The 21,143-nt window shown below is 38.2% G+C and overlaps 1 protein-coding gene across 1 annotated transcript; it reads left to right on the top strand.

Moving 5' to 3' along the window:
• The first annotated feature begins 11,108 nt into the window (after window positions 1-11,108).
• On the top strand, window positions 11,109-11,972 carry LOC127104057 (uncharacterized). Its single transcript, XM_051041273.1, has 2 exons — window positions 11,109-11,564; window positions 11,757-11,972. The coding sequence occupies exons 1-2, from the start codon at window positions 11,109-11,111 to the stop codon at window positions 11,970-11,972; spliced, it is 672 nt and encodes a 223-aa protein (XP_050897230.1).
• The last annotated feature ends 9,171 nt before the right edge of the window (window positions 11,973-21,143 follow it).

The raw sequence follows: 21,143 nt of genomic DNA, 5'->3' as shown, positions 1-21,143 counted from the left end.
AGAAACTGAAGATACTGACGACTCTGAACCAGAAGACTCTGATGATGAAGAAGAGTTGTCCCTTCTAACCAGAAGAGTTAAGCAACTCTGGAAAAAGAGGAACAACAACTTCAGAAGACCAAGACCTAGAGGAGATCGATCTGAATCAACTTCAAAAGGTAAATCTAACAAAGATATTACCTGTTATGAATGTAAAGAAACAGGTCATTACAGAAATGAATGCCCCAAGCTAAAGAAGGACAACTCTAGAAAAGAAAGCTTCAAGAAAAATACCTTCAGGACAAAGAAAGGACTGATGGCTACCTGGGATGATAGTGAATCTGGATCATCAGAATCTGACTCTGATGAAAAGGCCAACGTGGCACTTATGGCTACCACATCCAGGAGTAGCTCAGATGAAGAATCTGAAGAGGTATTTTCTGAACTTTCCCGATCTGATCTAGAATCTTGTTTGTCAGAAACTCTTAGCTCATATCAGAAATTAAAACAAAAGTTTAAAAACATTAAAGGCTGTCTTAAAGCAAAATTTGAAGATTGTGGCGAGCTTGAGATGACAATTCTAGCACAAGAAGATACAATTAAATTGTTAACATTAGAAAGAGATGGAGCAAAAAGAAAAAGCTTAGAATTAGAAGAAGCGTTATCTCAAACTCCACAAACTTCAAATGCAATAATTTATAAATACGAAGAAGCCTTTCAAGAATTTCTGAAAAATGGGATAGATAGGAGTATTATGGCATCCATGATTTATGGAGTTAGTCAGAATAATAAAAAGGGAATTGGGTATGATTCTAAGGAAGATAAAACTTCTACCAGTAACCAACTTAAGTCTCCTTTTTCATATCATTACACACACACACAAGAACAAAAATTTAAAAATGCTAGAAAACCCAAAGTTATAATAAACTCTGGGAAAACTAATCTGAAAGGACCCAAGAGATTCTGGGTACCAAAAGATAAGATTGTGTATGTTGCAGATATCCTATGCAGCAAAGTTCAGACACCAGTCATGGTACCTGGACTCTGGATGCTCGCGACACATGACGGGAAGAAAGTCTATGTTCCAAAGTCTGGAACTTAAAGACGCTGGATTTGTAGGCTTCGGAGGAGATCAGAAAGGAAGGATCAGAGGCTCCGGAACTATTGGTAATGGTACTCTTCCCTCTATTTCTGATGTTCTTTATGTAGAAGGATTAATGCATAACTTGTTATCCATAAGTCAATTAAGTGATAACGGTTATGATGTAATCTTCAATCAAAAAACATGTAAAGCCATTAATCAGAACGATGGCTCTGTCCTTTTCACAGGCAAGAGGAAAAATAACATTTACAAAATAAATCTTTCTGATTTAAAAGATCAAAATGTTAAATGTCTAATGTCAGTTCACGAAGAGCAATGGGTATGGCATAGACGCTTGGGCCACATTAGCATGAGGAAACTTTCTCAGCTAACTAAACTCGAGTTAGTCAGAGGCCTACCTAAACTGAAGTTTTCTTCAGATGCTCTGTGTGAAGCTTGTCAGAAAGGAAAATTTTCAAAAACATCTTTTAAAAAGAAAAATGTTGTTTCTACCTCTAAGCCTCTGGAACTTCTTCACATTGACTTATTTGGTCCTGTGAAAACAGCATCAGTTAATGGAAAGAAGTATGGACTAGTCATTGTTAATGATTACAGTCGCTGGACATGGGTAAAATTCCTAAAGCACAAGAGTGAGTCTCACTCTGTATTCACCAGTTTCTGTTCCAAAGTGCAAAAAGAATTTGACTCTAAAATTATTAGAGTCAGAAGTGATCATGGTGGAGAATTTGAAAACAAAGATTTTGAAGAATTATTTGATTCTAATGGAATATCCCATGATTTCTCCTGCCCTAGAACTCCACAACAAAATGGAGTTGTAGAGAGGAAGAATAGGACACTCCAAGAGATGGCCAGAACCATGATCAATGAAACTAATGTAGCAAAGCACTTTTGGGCAGAAGCTGTAAATACAGCGTGTTACATTCAGAATAGAATCTCTATAAGACCTATTCTAGAAAAGACTCCCTATGAACTGTGTAAAGGAAGAAAACCAAACATTTCATATTTTCATCCTTTTGGATGTTCTTGCTTTATATTAAATACTAAAGAACATCTGAACAAGTTTGATTCCAAAGCACAGAAAGGTATTATGTTAGGATACTCAGAACGCTCTAAAGGCTACAGAGTATACAACACAGAAACCAAAATTGTGGAAGAATCAATTCATGTCAGATTTGATGATAAGCTTGACCCTGAAAAGTCAATGCTAGTTGAAAAGTTTGCAGATTTGGAAATCACTCTTGTAGAATTTGATAAAACTCCAGAAGCAACCGTCACTCAGAACTCTGAAGAAATTAAATCTCCAGAAATCCCAAAGAAAGTCAAAAGTCGTATCAATGTATCTGAAGATTTGATTCTGGGAAACAAGGACGAACCTGTCAGAACCAGATCTACCTTCAGGACTTCTGAAGATACTCCTCTGGGACTAGTGTCTCTGATTGAGCCTACGTCTTGTGATGAAGCACTTCAGGATAACGACTGGGTGGCAGCTATGCAAGAAGAATTGGATCAATTCTCAAAGAATGATGTCTGGGATCTCGTTCCTAAACCCAGAGGCACTCATGTCATTGGAACCAGATGGGTTTTTAGAAACAAGCTGAACGAGAAAGGAGAAGTTGTCAGAAACAAAGCTCGACTGGTAGCTCAAGGTTACAGTCAACAAGAAGGTATTGACTATAATGAAACCTTTGCTCCAGTCGGGAGGTTAGAATCTATTCGTCTTCTTGTATCTTTTGCTATAAATCACTCTATCAAATTATATCAAATGGATGTCAAGAGTGCATTCCTTAATGGTTATATATCAGAAGAAGTGTATGTCAACCAACCTCCAGGTTTTGAAAATTCAAATTTTCCAGAACATGTCTTTAAACTTAAGAAATCCTTATATGGACTTAAACAAGCTCCTAGAGCTTGGTATGAACGATTAAGCAATTTTCTTCTGGAACAAAATTTTATCAGAGGAAAAGTTGATTCTACACTCTTCTGTAAAAACCTTAATAATGATCTCATGATATGCCAGATTTATGTTGATGATATTATTTTTGGTTCTGCTAATATCTCTGTTTGCCAAGAATTTTCTAAGTTAATGCAGGCAGAATTTGAGATGAGTTTAATGCAAGAACTAAAGTTCTTTCTGGGAATTCAAATTAATCAAACTTCAGAAGTCACGTACGTCCATCAAAGTAAATATATTAAAGACGTTCTAAAGAAGTTTGACATGACTGAATGCAACTCTGCAAAAACTCCCATGCACCCAACTTGCATTCTGGAAAAGGAAGAGGTAAGCAACAAGGTTTGTCAGAAGCTCTATCGAGGTATGATAGGCTCTCTTCTCTATCTGACTGCTACTCGTCCTGATATTCTCTTTAGTGTCTGTCTTTGTGCCAGATTCCAATCAGATCCTAGAGAATCTCATTTAACAGCAGTTAAGAGAATTCTTAAGTATCTGAAAGGAACTCCTAACCTGGGCCTGATGTATGAGAAAACATCAGAGTATAGACTCTCGGGTTATTGTGATGCAGATTATGCAGGAGATAGAATAGAACGAAAAAGCACTTCTGGAAATTGCCAGCTTCTGGGAAACAATCTGATATCCTGGGCTAGCAAAAGACAATCAACAATTGCTCTATCAACTGCAGAAGCAGAATATATCTCAGCGTCACTGTGCACAACTCAGATGCTCTGGATGAAGCATCAGTTAGAAGATCTGCAAATCTTTGAGAGTAACATTCCTATCTTTTGTGATAATACTGCTGCTATTTGTTTAAGTAAGAATCCCATTCTACATTCCAGAGCCAAACACATTGAAATAAAACATCATTTTATCAGAGACTATGTTCAGAAAGGGATAGTAACATTGAAGTTCATTGATACTGAACATCAATGGGCAGATATCTTTACTAAGCCTCTAGCTGAAGATAGATTTCTTTTTATCTGAGAACATCTGAACATTAAAAATTGCCCTGAGTGAAGCATGGCTCTGAAAATGTAAAATGAGTCTCTGATTAAAACAAATGCACTTCTGCCTCTGACTCTGATACTTCTACCAAGTTAAGAAGATATCTGAGTTAGAAATCTTCAGAAACCTATCCTTTGGTATTCCTGAAGATCAGATACATCAACATGTGGAGCACTAAGCGTCTAACCCTAGAACTTCTAGACAGCTGTCAAAAGAAATTCAAAGGTCAGAACGTTTGAAATCTCCTTGAGCAGTGTGCGTACTGTGGGATTAGAAATTCATTAATTAGCTGTAATCATTTTTTCCCCCCAAGCGTGCTTACTTGAGCGTTGTGCTAACGCAATTTTATGTGTCGTTTTGCATGTGTTTCACTTAGAGTATATAAACACTTTTCTCACATTTCACACACTTATCACTCTCACTCACTCTAAAACCCTAAACCCTCTCTGAAGCATTCTCTGCAAGTTCTTCATCTTCATCAATCTTCATCTTCTCCTTCACCATAGACGCTCAACAACAACAAGTCTTTAACTTCTCTCAAGAAATGGAATCAAGTTCTTCTGCTCAAACCTCAAGCATTCCAACACCAACGGTTACAGGCGTCACCATAACCCCTGTTTACAAAGAACCCCATATTCTTGACCGAGAACGCCATATTAACCTTTCAACCCCTTTTGAAGGACTGGACGTGTTGTGTGAATCACTAGTTGATTTCGACAAATTGAAGAGAAATGGCGTTGATCTTACTGAAGAGCTTCGTAAACAAGGATGGGAAAACTATTTCCAAAGGCTTTATGGTCCTGTTTACCCTCTTCTCATCAAGGAGTTCTGGAGGTTTGCAGATGCAGATGACCACTTCATCGTCTCATATGTTCTGTGGGTGAAGATTGTTATCACTGAAGGGTCAATAGCCTCTCTACTGAACATGGAAAGAAGTGGAGGAAAAAGGATTTACAACATCCCTCCTAGGTCAAAGCGCATCACTGATGTAATCAACCCAACAATCTTCAAACCCAACACTGAAGGAAATCCTTCAAAGAACAAAGAGTTGCACCAGAACCTCAGAGTGTGGCTGAAGATTATTCTGGGAACTATTCACCACCGTCCAGCCTCTAACTCCTCTAACTACATTAATGCAGACCAGAAATGCATTCTGTACTGCATTCAGAAGGGAGTGAAGATTTGCCTTCCTGCGCTTCTATTCAGATATCTGAGAGATTCTGTCAGAGAAACCAGAAACAATATGAAGCCCAGATCCTACATCCCTCTGGGAAGATTGCTATCTGATGTCTTCATTGAAAATGGGCTGGTGGATCATCTGGAGAAGACCAAGCTGATGCTAGATCTGGCAATAGATGTTGGGAAGCCTCTGAATGCCAGAAATCTCAAGAGTATGGGGATAATTAAGAAGATTCAAGTCAGACCCACTCTGGACACATCCTGGGATTGTTTGAAAGATCAGAGGAAGATGCCTCATGGCCTTGCCAGGTTCTTCAAGAACGAACCCAGAGATGCGGTGGCCATCTATCTTAATCGTCTGCTGGATGAAGGTGTTGACATCTCTGACTTCAGCCTCGACGATTGTCTAGATTCAGAAGCAGATTTCGTCAGATACAAGAGAGGTCTCTCTGAGAAGAAGATAGCACCTCCGGCAAAGAAGGCAAGAATTGAAGAAGCTTCTGGAAGCAGATCTTCAGCTCCTCTGAATATATCTACTGGTACGTCTGTTCCTTCTTTTACCACTAATCCTCTGATGGCTTCTTCTAACCCTCTCTCTTCACAACCTATTTTTACTACTTCTGAAATCCCACCTTCAACCACCAGAACCTCCCAACCTTCACCAGTTCTAAATGTAGCCCGTACTTTCATACCTCCCTATAAACCTGCACAAACTTACCAAAGCACTTCCTCTTCATCATCCTCAGAACCAGAATCACCCCCATATGTTTCCATCTCTTCTGACCCAGAATATCCTGACCCTGATTCCCCAACCATAGCCACAATTTATGCTCATAAACTTGCTTCACAACAAACACAAACACAATCTGAAGCAACTTCACCTCCACCACAACAAACAACCACCATACCTTCTGAAACTCAACCCTCTGAACCCCACACCTCTGATATCACCCCACCAAACATCTCCGCTGCACCTGAAGCTGAAACTGAACCCTTAGATTTAAACCCTCTTTACGCTTCACCCCAAACATCTGAACCTCAACTAGAAGCAGAATCTGAACCCCAACCTGAATCAGAATCTGAACCTCACACATTAAATCTCAGCCCTCCAAACTCTCCACCTCATACCTCTGAACCTGAACCTGAACCTGAACTTTCTACACCTACCCTTGAGGAAGCCATCATGCAGGTAGCAGAAGCTTCAGTACAAAAGGTCAAGTCTCTGACCACTAACTCTGAAATCAGTGATGATCCTAAATCTGTAAGGACACACTGGAACAGAGTCATTGGCTGGATGACCTCTGAGTCTTTTAGACTGAAGAGCATATCTGAACAAGTCAGAAATGGCTACATCAGAGATGCTGAGGCAAGACTCCAGGAGAGACTTGCCAGAGAAGCTGAAGCCAGAAGGCTGGAGGAAGAGAGATTGGCCAAGGAAGCTGAAGAAGAAGCAAGAAGACTAGAAGAAGAAGAAAAAGCTCGTCAAGCTAAAATCCTAAGGGAAAAGGAAGCTGAAGCTAAGGCTCTAGCGGATGCAGAAGCACAAGCTGCTGCTGAAGCTGAAGCTCAGCAGGCTCTGACTCTGGGGGAGTCCTCTTCTGTGATCCCTATGGTTCTTCAGACTCTGAAAGAACTTAAGCAAGATCAGAATGAACTCCGGGCCAGAATGGACAAGCAAGATACCGTCAACGACAACATCCAGAACATGCTTGTAATGCTGCTTCAGAGAATGCCTCCGCCTCCGAACCCCTAGGCACTTAGGATTTTATTTATTTTGCTTGCCTGTTGTTTCTGTTTCTTGCCTTCTCTGAATCTGATGTTTTCTTATTTCTTGTTGCCTTTGTGCTTCAATTTTAATACAATGTTTTTCTCTTCCTTTATTTATTTTTTTTACTATGTCTTTTTGATTCTGACAAAAAGGGGGAGAAGTCATTAATAGCTCTGATGAAAACCTTGTCTAATACCTTAAGCATTCTGCAACATATTTTTCTTAAAAATAAATTTATCTAACCTGGACTTAAGAAATTGCAGAAAGTTTCAGAAACCTCTGTACTTAAGAAACTCTGGTAAGAACTTCTGAACTCCCTAGCATTATCTCAGGGGGAGCTTCTGTCTATCTGATCTAATATTATTCATGTTTCATCTGCTAATTAAGGTTGTTTTGTCATCATCAAAAAGGGGGAGATTGTAAGAACAAAAATTGTTCTACAACAGATTCCTTGATTTTGATGATAACAAAGGATGAAACCAAAAATGGCACCCTAACGAAAAGTTTCTAAGTGTGCAGGGTTCTAAAGAAAGAAGGAAGAAATTTGATGATGTCATCAGATACAAAACCAGATCAGATACAAATCATCAAATGATCAGAAGCATCTGAAGTGAAAACAAGTTCAAGAAAGTCTAACTCTGAGCAAAACAACAAGTATCAGAAGCATCTGAACAAGAAGTAGCTCTAGAAGTTCTGACTCTGAACAACGCTATCTCTAAGCTCCAGAAGTTATCAGCGCTATCTGAAGAAACTATCTGAACTCACAAGAGATTAAACGTCAGAAGCAAGATTCCAAGACTCTCCAGAAACACAAATACTCTGAGCATGGAATTGCTAATCATGAAAGAGTAACGTTAAAGTCAAGTAAAGATTTGCAAATGGTTTTCCTAATTAAGAAAGAGACGTTAATCTCCAATTTCAATAAAGAAGATACTACTTGTGGTAAGTAGTCATTTCAAGGAGAAAAAGTTATCCTGCAGAAGCTGTTTATGTTATGGCGTAAATTCATCTTATTACTCATCAGTTTCAACTACTACCTCATTGATCTATATAAAGGATTGCAAATCAACATTTCAACTACCACACATACAAGGAAAAATTATACTGAAACATCAACACAAGAAAACCTTCTTGCTCTCTAAATCTTCACGAAGCTTTTGCTTATAACGTGAATCACTTTGTTCATACTACTGTAATACTTGCTTATCTTAGAAGCACTCTAGATTACATAAATCTTTTATCTATTGTTTGTTTATTTCCTCAAGTGACTTTGTGTAGTCTGTATACTTGAGAGGGCTAAGAGATTTTTATCTTAGGCGTTGTTTGTAATCTTTTAAGATTAGTGGATTAAGTCCTTGTTGAAGGCGAAATCACCTTGGCCGGGTGGACTGGAGTAGCTTTGTGTTATAAGCGAACCAGTATAAAATCATTGTGTGGTTTTCTTTTTGAAAAAGCGCTTATTTTTCAAAACAATTCAAACCCCCCTTTCTTGTTTTTCTCACCTTCATATTATTGTGTGACATATTTTTGGGCAATTTGGGATTATTGTATTGTATGTAATGATTGAATTGCTTGAATATTAATTCCTTGTATGCTTGGTGATCTTTGTGAGATGAGTTCTATACCCGAACTCGAGTGCACTTAGGATAGGAGAATGGCATAATCTTGTTGACTTGTGTGGAGTTATTCCTTAGCAAGTTGACTTGCAAGCTCATTCACTTGGTGGAGGCCATGTTGGGATCAATAATGTCACACAAGTAGTTGTGGTTAGACATTACTCTTTCCAATATAGACCTTAGAAGCCAAGGACGTTAGTTTACCATGCCCATCTTTGCCTATTCTTAGGATGTATTGCGAAAGTCATTCAAGTGTAAGATTTGATACGATTGCTATGCGATACTACACTCATAAGAGTCTCTCTTGAGAATATTTTTGGAATACGAGTAGTGGTTTCTCCGATAATATTCGAAAGATGGGATGATGACTATGGGAACCTCTTATAGAACATGTTTGGCAGGTTTAAACCCTAGTACACTCCCTTTGGGTGGTCCTTAACCGAGACTCCATGCTCATGACTTGCAACAAACCCTTGATTCATGATTGATTTGTTCTTGTATCCTTAATATCAATGGAACTTGGGTGTTGATAAGGTGTAAACCATAATCCACCAAAATGGATGATTGATATTAAGGATGGCATGATCCATCCCATGACCTTTGTTTGGTGTGCTTTGCTTGATCCTTGAGTGTGATTGTTGCATTCATGCATTCATGCACCCATTTGCATCCATATCATCAATAATGAGAAACTTTTCAAGGAACTTAAGAGGTCTATTTGCAAATTTTCAGACATGGAAAGACAAAGAAGGAATACGAAAAAGTACAATTTCAGACAACCCGACTTGAAATAGCTAAGGAATTTGACATCCTATGTCGTTCAAGGCTCGTTTTGGGAAGCTTTTATCTGTTCTGACTACTCAAGTGGACAAAGGATTGATGAGGGTATTGGTGCAGTTTTATGATCCCTTGTACTGTTGCTTCACTTTTCCGGATTTTCAGCTTTTGCCCACGCTTGAGGAGTATGCCTACCTTGTGGGTATACCTATTCTAGATCAGTTGTTGTTCATTGGCTTAGAGAGTGTTCCTACTTCTCAAGAGATAGCTGCTATGTTGCATATAGATGAATCTCTGGTTGGTTCTCATATGACTACCAAAGGTGGAATACAAGGTATCCCTTCTGAGTTCCTCATTGATCAAGCTACTATGTATGGGAAGGCCATGAGTGAGGACGCCTTTGAGGCCATATTTGTACTTCTCATCTAAGGGCTAGTGTTATTCCCATATATCGACAAGTTTGTGGATGTGAATGCTATTAGGATTTTCTCTACTCTTAATCCCATTCTGATTCTGTTGGGTGACACTTACTTTTCTTTGCATATGAGGAATGCAAAGGGTGGTGGTACCATTGTGTGCTGTTTGCCTTTGCTGTACAAGTGGTTTATTTCGCACTTGCCGCAGACGGTCGCCTTCAAGGAGAACAAAGGATATCTACGGTGGTCCACGAGACTTATGTCTCTCACTAATGATGATATCTTTTGGTACAACCGTGTATATGATGGTGTGTAGATCATTGCCTCTTGTGGTGAATTCTCCAATGTGCCTCTTCTTGGTACATGTGATGGGATTAACTACAACCCTGTTTTGGCACGTCGTCAGCTTGGGTTCCCCCTAAAGGATAAACCCAATAACATTTTGTTAAAGGGTGTGTTCTTTCAGGAGGGTAAAGATCCCCAAGGCTTAAAGGGCAGGATGGTCCACGCTTGGGGCAAGATTCATAAGAAAGGAAGGAAGGACCTAGGTCCGAAGAATTGTATCGCTTTGGAGCCTTATACTTCTTGGGTTAGGAGGAGAGCTTCCGAGTACCTCATGCCTTACGAGTATCCAAGACCTACACCTTTGGTTGAGGCTGGGCCTTCAACCCTCCCTAACCAAGGAGTAGAGGAGTTGAGAGACGAAGATCGTTCGCGTGCCTGGATCCGTGAACGAGAGGAGTTGCTTCAAAAGATCAAGGAGAAGGATGCTTTGATAGAGTTCCTCGAGCACCAGGTTGTAGATGATCCTGATGATGCATGGACTTCTCTACTTCCTCAGTCTTCCAAGTTTTGGAAGAGGAAGTATGATCGACTCGCCAAAGAGAAGGCAAACATCGAGGCAGCCTACGAGAGGGAGGTGAAGAGGCTTCGTGCATCTTATCTTCCAGTCTCCAGAGCTTTAGATGATTGTTTCTAGGGTTCCATTGGATGTCCATTTTCCTTCTCTCTTGTATTGAATTTGGTTACCAAGACTGTACTTCTTTGGTGTAAAAATATTTCCAAATATTATTTGATGTGATATTTCCATATGTGATAAATGTTTAATATTTTTGATATTTGCAAATAAAACTCTAAAGTTCCTCTGATACAAAAATTAAATCATATGCATTACATGCATCATGTGCATAAGCAGGTTTTGCTCCAGGCTTCTTGTTCTATGGTCTAACTCTGTGTTCTTCATTTATTTTGAAAGAAATGCTGAATGAAACTACATCACCTTCATCATCATCCTCTCCATAATCCCCATCATACTATGGTCTCCCACAATGAACCATATGACCCTCAATCCCCTACTCTGGCTCAGCTACAAGCCCGTGCTCTGGCCTCTCAACAGCCATCACACTCTGAACCTGAACTAGTAGTCACTACCCCACCCCCTGAACAAAATCCAACTACATCTGAACCACCTCAAACACCACCACCCGTACAACAACCAACACACTCACCCTCTAAATCAAATCCACAACCTGAACAAACAACACTGACACCCTCTGCCATTCCTACACCAACAACTTCAGTTGCCTCCATCACTCCCGCACTAAATATCAGTGCCCCCAACTCACCTTTTCCATCCTCTCCAGCCTCTGCCATTGAACTAGAAACAACCTTCCCTACCCTAGAAGAAGCAATACAAGTTTTTGCAGAGTCTTCAGTAGAGAAGATCAAGCCTCTGATCATCAATTATGGCATCAGTGATGATCCCTCTGAAGTAAGGATCCACTAGAACAGAGTGATCAGTTGGATGACCTCTGAAGCCTTCAAACTAAAAGGAATCTCTGAACAAGTCCTCAACAACTTCATCAGAGACGCTGGTATTAGGCTCCAAGAGCGCTTGGCCAGAGAGGCTGAGGAACTAGCTAGGAAGGAACGGGAAGAGAAATAACGCCAAGAAGAAAAACAGCGGATCAAAGAAGCTGAAGAAAAGGCTGTTGCTGCTACTGTGTCTGCTGCTGAGGCTGAGGAAAAAGCTAAAGTTGAAGCTGAAGAAGAAACTCGTCTAGTTGCAGAAGAAGCTACCAAGGCCAAAGCTGCTGCTCTAACTCAGGGGGAGCACTCCAACTCTGGGTTCGTCCCTCTGGTCTTGAAGATTCTGGAGGAACTGCAGAAAGAACAATAAGTGGTTCGGGCTAGGCTGGATCAATAGGATTCTGTCAACAACAACATTCAGAACATGTTGTCTCAGCTACTCCAACGGATGCCTCCGCCCCCAAACCCTTAGGCACCTAGGCTATTTGGTTGTTGCTTTTTCCTCTTTGATGTCTTTATTTGCTTTCTGGTCTAATGCTGCATATCTGTACCTGCTCTCCTGTTCTCTGCTTTATCAATATCAATCTTTTTTTTGCTATGTCTTTTTGATTCTGACGAAAAGGGGGAGAACTAAAACAAGATCTGATGGAAACATAACTAAAACCTCTCAAGACACTGCAAACATTAATAAAAATTAGTATTAAACTAATGACTAGCGATATGCAGGAAAATAGCTAAAGCACTAAACCAAGGAAAGTTCGGTAAGAACTTCTGATTTTACTAAGAATCTAACTCAGGGGGAGTCCCCTTCATTATCTGATCTGAGATTTTTATTGTATTGTTTCACCTCTCTCTGTATTGTTTTGTCATCATCAAAAAGGGGGAGATTGTAAGAACAAAGTTGATTCTACAATATATTTAAAAGATTTTGAAGATAACAAAGGATGAAATAACAATGGCACTCTAACGAAATTTTTTCTTAAGTATGCAGGACTCTGACCAAAACAATCAGATATATATAACATCAGATATAAAATCCAGCGCTTAGATGCTACTCAGAGAAAACACGCTCAGAAGGTTCTGACTCTGATCAACGCAGGAACTGGCAAAACAAAAAGAAGTCAGAAACTCGGTTAAAGAAGCATGAATCCAGACTCTGAATCTGAAGAAGTCAAGATTATAGAGAAACTCTGACTTGGTCAGACAGAAGCAACCTCTGAAGATGAACTCTGATTAACAAGACTCGGAATACGGATTCTCCAGCTCAGAACGCATAACCATGAAGAAATCTGTTTTTGGAAAGAAACTATTTCTAGAAGGAAATTATGACGCGCCCAAAACGGTTTTAGAAAGAAACAAGGAGAGTAATGAAAATAATCGTTCTTCAATGACCAAGATCTTGTCATCACTCAACTGTCCTCTCAAACTCCTATATAAAGGATGGAATGCCTCACAAGAATATACACCTGAGACACACAAGAATCCAAATCTCTCAATTATCCTCTTCTACTATTTTCACGAGTTGTTGCTCTTACGTGAAAACTATTGCCCTTATATTTCTGTAATATTTGCTTGTTATTAGAAGCATTGTGCATTACAAATCTTATCTAAAATACTTCCTCAAGTGACTCTGTGCAGTCTGAATACTTAAGAGGGCTAAGGGATCATTCTCTTAGACAGTTATTTGTGTAATCTTTCAAGATTAGTGGATTAAATCCTTTTTGAAAGAGAAATCACTTTGGCCGGGTGGACTGGAGTAGCTTTGAATTTCAAGGGAACCAGTATAAAATTTTGTGTCAATTTGTTTTTACTCTGTGTGTGTCTAAACGATCAAAAAGTTTTATTTTCCAAAAACAATTCAAACCCCCTTTCTTGTTTTTCTCTACCTTCAATTAAGACTCTGGGAACTTTTTAGAACATGATCTATAGGTTTTTATCCTTAGTGCACTCCTTTGGGATGGTTCTTAACCCGACTCCATGCTCGTGACTCACAACAAACCCTTTGATTCTTGGTTGATCCGATCAAGTCTTGTCAATATCAATGGAACTTGGGTGTTGATAAGGTGAAAACCCTAATCCACCAAAATGGATGATTGATCTTGATGATGACTTGATCCATCCCTTGACCTTTGTTTGTGTTTGCCTCGTGTGTGATTCCTTGTGTGTGATTGTTTCATTCATGCATTCATGCACATCATAACATTCATCACAGAAAAATAAATTTCAAAGAATCTAAGGACTTATTTGCAAATATTTTCAGAACATGGATTATGGACAAAGGAACACTAAGAAGTACAGTTTTAGATTCCCTGATTGGAAAGAGCTAAGGAAGTTATCATCCTTTGTGCTAGATCACTTAGACTTCAAGCAACATCATGGGAAGCTCTTGTTTGTATTATCTGCTGATATGGTTGAAGGACTTATGAGTGTTTTGGTTCAGTTCTATGACCTTTTTTATCGGTGCTCCACTTTTCCTGATTACCAGCTTGTGCCTACGTTGGAGGAGTATGCTCATCTCTTGGGTATACTCGCATCTGACAAGGTACCTTTTAATGGATTAGAGGAGATTCCCAGATCTCATGTCATAGCTGAAGCTCTCCATTTATAGAAATATGTGATTGATACTCATTTGGTAAAGAAAGGAGGAATTCTTGATCTGACTTCTGAGTTTCTCATTGGTAGGGCTACTGTTTTTTATCAAGCCGGTAGTATGGATGCTTTTGAAGCCATCTTTGTATTGCTCATCTATGGTTTAGCCTTGTTCCCTAACATTGACGGTTTTGTTGATGTTAACGCCATTAGAATGTTCTTGATTGGAAATCTTATTCCTACTTTGTTGGGTGACATGTATTTCTCTTTGCATTTGAGGAATTCTAAAGGTTGTGGGACTATTGTGTGATGTGTTCTTCTTCTGTACAAGTGCTTTATTTTTCACTTACCTTAGACGCCTTCTTTTTTGGAGAACAAGCAATGCCTATGGTGGTCTTAGAGACTTATGTCTCTCACTAATGATGATATTGTTTGGTATGATTCTGCACTGGGTAGCTTGGACATCATTAACAGTTGTGGTGAGTTCTCTAACGTGCCTCTCATTGGTACACAAGGAGGAATCAACTACAACCCTGCATTGACTCGTCGTCAACTTGGGTTCCCCTTGAGAGATAAACCTAATAACACTCATTTAAAAGGTTTATTTTATCAAGAGGGTAAAGATCCCCAACACTTGAAGAAAAGGATGATACATGTTTGGCATAATGTGTATAATAAAGGAAGATCCGAGCTTGGTCCATGCAATTGTGTAGCTTTGGAAGCTTACACAATTTGGGTGAAGAAGAGAGCTTTGGAGCTCAAGATGTCATATGCTTGTGAAAGACTTATGTCTGTGGTTATGGCCGAGGCATCAGATATCCCTAACCAAGATGTAGAGGAGTTGGAAGACGCACTTGCCAAGATGAAGCAAGAAAGAGGTATGTGGGAATAGAGGTTTTACTCTTTGAGCCAAAAGCATGAAGAGTTGCATATTGAGTCGAAAGACAAGGATGCGATTATCGAGATTCTTGAGGACCGAGCAGTGAAGAGACAGAGAGAGCCAGAGGGTCTATCTTCCTCTAGTATGGCTCAGCCTTCCGGTGCTTGGAAGAAGATTGTTGATCAACTAGTCCTCGAGAAGGCTCAGATGAATACATCCTTTGAGTCCGAGATTCTACGCATCTGAAGGAAGTATGCACCTGTATCCAGATCATCTAATGTAGTTGCTAGGGATCCTTAGGATGACATTTTCCATTTCTCTTGTATTTTTACTTTGGTTTCTGAAATTGTACTCAGTGCAATCCTTCCAAATTTTATGAATAAAAAAGATATTTTATGGTCAATAAAATTATTGTTATTATTATTTGTACATATATTTGAAAATAGGACTTCATAGGTTCCTTGAAATTAAAAAAAATTAAAAACATTTGCATTTCATGCATCATTTGCATAACAGGTTTCTTCCACCAGATATCTTATTTTGTGCATTCAGCCAAGCTGACTCACCGCTATAACACTCACGCTAATCAACTGAAGATAATGTAGCATCTAGAGCAAGAGAATAGAGAACTTAAGGACGATATCTCCATACTTACGGCGCTAATGGAGTCTTTCATTACTTCCCAAAATCAGTCATCACTGCCTCCTGCAACTCCTCCTCCTCAAAGGACCGTTATTTCCGAGATTGCTTCTGCAACTGTTCTTGTTACCGTTGCCAGTCAACCCATTCCAGTTATGCCTGTTGGATTCCCTTGGGGAATTCCACCAAATTTATGCTAGAAGGGTATGCACTTGTTTCTCTGTCGGCATCTAGCCCAGTGTAAGACCCCAATTTTGACCCTAAGACCCCTCATCCCATCTAATCATATGCATTAGCATTAGGATCACAACTTGGCATCCTCCTTACCTCTCATTCATTGGGTTTGCATTTAGAAAGGTCACCAAGCACATTTGATTGTATCGTACTTCATTTTTCTTTGTTTACTAACCAAAATACCAAAAATATGTCAATGTATAGTTTGTTGCTTTTGTAGGTAGTGTACATGCTCACCTATGCTCTATCAAGCTCATATCTAGGGTTTGAGACCCTCAATGCAAGGAGCTCAATCAATAAATGGTTCACATTGGATCTAGACATCATATATGTATCCCCATTATCTTCACATGTTATTTTGATCAAGAAATCATCAAGAGTTTGAAGTTTGTTGGCCTTGGAAACCTTAATTCATCTAGGTATCTTGTGTAACTTCTTTAACAAGTTTCTTCAGTAATTGATCAAATATTTCAAGGGATACTTCACATTACATCATATTATACATATATGACCCTCCATGAGTCCCAAAAGTTAAGAGAATATCAAGCTAGCAAGTTGGTTCATGGTGGTTGACCAGAGAAATTCAATTGGTCAAAACTGGGGTTCCCTAGACCCTATCACCTACAATATTTGTCATATTAAGATTATTCCAAGCGTAACATTACTCTAAATGACATTCCAAACAAATTTCCTGTTGAGGTCAAGAGCTAGTTTTTCTTGGAAAGTCATTTTTTATGGTGAAAGATTATAGGTCATTTTGTCTAAACCCTAATTTGGAGGTCAACTTCCCAAGACCATAACTTTCTCAATTCTTATGAGATTAAAGCCATTAAAATTACATTATCAAATTAAAGATGTCTACTTAAACTTTGATGTTTGTAGGAAGTGCAAATTCAAGTTGCAAATGCATGTGCCAAGAGGAAACATTATAGGTCATTTGGGGCCAATAGCATTGAACAAGTGATTTTCCTCAACTTCAAAAATGAATAACTCCTTTATGCCAAATCATAATAAGGTCAAATTTTTGACCGAATTGAATAGGTTTGAAAGAGATACAACTTTGGTGAAGGAACCTTACTCATTTGAAGTCAATAGAAAAAGTTATTCAAGGTGGAAGAAGTGAACATTTGACTTGGGACTTAGAAAATTTTCAAATATGTTTGATTTCCCAAACCTCCACCTCAAAATTCATCATGCTCCAAGCATTAAATGAAAAGGTGCTAAACATGAAAATTGTTTCCCTTTATCTAGCATTTCTAAAAAGTCAAAAATGATCTCATTTGGACAAAGTATGAGGTACTTGCGCATGGGTGTAAGTTGAATCACCATTTGGATAATTTCAAGTTCCAATTTCCACACACACTTGCATGAGCTTCTAACATGATTTCAGCATATTTCACATTGGACTTTGGATCAAATGACATCATTTCATGGGCCTAGTGCAACCCACGCATACATGCAAGGAAGATTTTGAAATTTTGCCAAATTTGGAAGTTTGCGAATATCATTCACATTAGCTATAAATAGGACCCTTAATGATCAGAAATGGGATCCCTCTTGCCCAAGCTCTGTCCCCATTCTTCCCCAAATCCCATTGAAAGGATAAACTTGAAGGTTTCTTGAGAAACCGAGTTTCAATTCTCCTTCTATTTTAGATTGAAACTCCAAGAGTCCAAACTTTTTAAACATTCAAATCATCTTCTGCAAGCTTCTAGAGTCAAGCCAAGCCAAATTGGAAGCAAGATCCAGCAATTCTAAAGCTCCTCGAAGGTGAGATTTCAGAAACTTTCCATCTTCGATTCTCTCTCATTTCTCATCCATTTTGACTGATTGTTGGTTTGCTGAAGTCCTAACAATGTAGGCTACAAGATTGAGTTGCTTTGAGGTCAAATTGAGGTAACTCAGTTCATGATCCTCAAAATTCAAATCCTTGTATCTTTTTATATACTTGGAATTGGACAAAATTGAGGCCAGATTCGTGCTCCTAAGCATTTTTTCTTTAAATCCATGTCTTGCTTTTTCATTTTAGTGATGGTTGAACGTGGACCAGTTCGGTGAGGTCCACCGGAGAAGAAGATCGGAGCTCTGGCTCCGGCGAGGTGTTGGCATGCATCTCAACCATGGGATCCATTTGATTTGTTTTAATCTTGGACGTTTCTTTTGATTACCACGTGTGTGGGACAGTATCTATCTGATCTGCCACCTCAATTAATGAGGGAGATCATGTGGCTCACTTTTTTTTTGAATTTCTAAATTTTCCATTTAATTGCTTATTTTTCATTCATTCATATTAGTTTGAATATTGATCCAAAAAATATGGGACTTTCACCAAAAAATTCAAATATTTTTCTCCATTTTTTGGATCAATATTGATATTTTTCATGATTTAATTGTTTTTTTGCATATTTTTAATTGTTTAAAAATACTTCTGACTTTTCAAAAATAATGAAAAAATTTCTTCAAGGTCCTTTGACATTGTTTGACCTATGAGAAATCTCTTGGCCATTTATTTGGTGTTTTGAATAGGTTTTAGGTTTTTGATCAAACATAATTTAATTTAAATGCATTTTAATTTGATTTTTAATTGTTTAATTGTGAAAAAATTGTGTTGAGACATTTTTTTTGACCTGTGAAGTTTGACTATGTGTTTGGGCCTTGGTCATGGTTGATTTGACTTTTTTTGGATTAAAATCATTGGATTTAAGGGATTGATGAAATGTATATTTCATTTCCCAAAATGAATGAATGATTTTAATTTGATAAGATTCCTCATATGACCAATTTGTGTTTGTCTCATTTCCCCTCCCTCTTCATATCCAATCCTTTCTATCCCATCCCCTCCATTGGCCAATGACATCTCAATATCCTAAGGCTAATTGGTTTACCAATAACTTCATGTTAGATGAACCAATACAAGTATGGATGAGATTAGGTCCATCCTTTGTTCATTTGTTCATTTTGTATGTGGTATGTTGTAAGAGTGTGGTTTATTATACCATATATCTAACATGAATTAACACCAAAATATCTATTGCCCGGCCTCAGATAGGTGTGACTTCTACATAAGTCCAATTACAATTGCTTAACATAACGCTAAATTTTGATCAAAAGGCATAGCATTCTAGTAAGTGAGATTGTAAGTCTCCCCCCTTTAATGGTATTGTGTGGAAACTTGGCCTTTTTTCCTTCCTTTGGAAGATGTCTTGCTTCAAGGATCCATGCTTGTGAATAGAGGGTTGAGTGTTCTCTAAAGAATGACTTAAACAATTGAAAAGCAAAACTTCACTAACATCTAACCAACTAACAATTGACTAACTTTTATTATCTTGCTCCTAATTCCAAGTCATTTACTTTATGCAAGTTAAATTTAAGTAATTTACCATTCCATTTGCCATTATACATATCATTTAACTTGTTTATGTTTATGCCATTTTCACTTCGCTCACTTGAGCCATATATTGTGATACTATATACTTGTTTGTGTATCTTGTTTGTGTATCTTGTTTGTGTTTATGGTCTTAGGACCTCAAAATACTTAATAAACAACAAAAACCTTAAAAAATGTTGGGTGGACTGTGGAATTTGATCCGAGCTTTGGACTTAGAATTAGGCAACATTCCCTATGCAAAAGGACTTGGCCAATGCCAATTTTTCTGAAACCAAGTTCTTGTGATTTGAATTCTCATCTGATGCAAGTATTGGGATCCACTTAAGTTAATTTGCTACATGGTCTTAATGCAAATATTACTTTGAACATGGGTCTAATGCCTTATTCTGAATCATCCAAGGAGTATGTCATATGATACATGGGGAAGATTATGAGGAAGACTATGAAGTTGCTAGCTTGGATGTGGATATCTTTATTTGATGCCTTGTTCTTCATATTGCTTGCTTATTGATATTGCTCGATTTAAAGTCCAAAGGAAAAGTGGGTTTCTTTATGACATTCTTGTCTATTGGATTGCATCCCATTGGTCAGGTCTTTTCAACTCTTAACTTTTAAATTTTTGCTTAGGATTAGTCTCTTAATCTCCTCCCATTTATTAAACTTCAAATCTCTCCCTCTTTTCAAAAACCTTCTTTGCTTGTGATTTCCAAATTTAGACTTTATTGCAAACTAGAAACTTTGGCCTTATGCCATTGCATTTTTGAACTCTTTTTCTTAATCAAACATGTAAATGAATTTAACCATATTGACTTAAAATTTCAAAAGAAAAAAATAACTAACACTCATTCAAACTCTTTTAGGCCTTTTATGCCTCTCTTAAACTTAATTTTTTATTAAAAGTAATTCATTCACTTTGAAATTGATACCACGAACTACGAGGTTTTGATCCCTCATTCTTATGTTGCTACATAGGCACAAGTCCGAAGGTCTTGTCAAACATAAAAATATAATCAATAAATTCTTTTCTCATCCCCGCACTTTATTTTTCTCAAACATTATTTTATACCAAAAACACATACACACATAAAAAAGGGCTCCCTATGAGTACCTAGGGCACTTTGGGTGCTAACACCTTCCCTCTGTGTAACCAACCCCCTTACCTGTAATCTCTGGCATTTTATTAGTTTTGATTTGAAAACTTCTTATCTTTGGGTTTTGTTCGTACTTTTCCCTTTTCCTTTGGAAACAATAAAAGCGCGGTGGCGACTCTGGTTTTATTCACGTTAAGTTTATCCATAGCTTAATGGTCATGAACTTACCGCTACATAAATTAAGTTGCGACTCTACTGGGGAGTAGTCCTCAGTGGGTTTAGCCTACTTTTTTATGTGTATATAATTGTTATATTTGATGTTTGTATCTTTTTTATTGTGATATAATCTGCTTGTTGTGCTTGGTAATCTCTGAGTGGTGAGATAAGTTCTAACCCGATGTTGAGTGCAATTAAGATAGGAAGATGGTATAGTCATGTTCGACTTGTGTGGAGTAGTCCTTAACAAGATGGCTTGAGACCCATCTACTCATTGGAGACCCTTTTAGAGCTACTAATGTCACACAAGTCATTTGTGGTTAGGCGTTAATTTCTATGATTTGGGGTCCGAGAAGCTGAGGACCGTAGAACATTTAACCCAACTTGGCCTATTTAGGACGTAGTGCGGAGACTGTTCAGGTGTAGACTTGATAACAGTTGTTACGCGATACTACAGTCAGATGAGATTCTCTTGAGAATATTATGGGTTGATGAGTCAGTCAT

This window comes from Lathyrus oleraceus, chromosome 7 (assembly GCF_024323335.1).
Source record: "Lathyrus oleraceus cultivar Zhongwan6 chromosome 7, CAAS_Psat_ZW6_1.0, whole genome shotgun sequence".
Taxonomy (NCBI): domain Eukaryota; kingdom Viridiplantae; phylum Streptophyta; class Magnoliopsida; order Fabales; family Fabaceae; genus Lathyrus; species Lathyrus oleraceus.
The sequence above is the reverse complement of the archived record's forward strand: the minus strand, read 5'-3'. Positions and strand labels throughout refer to the sequence as shown.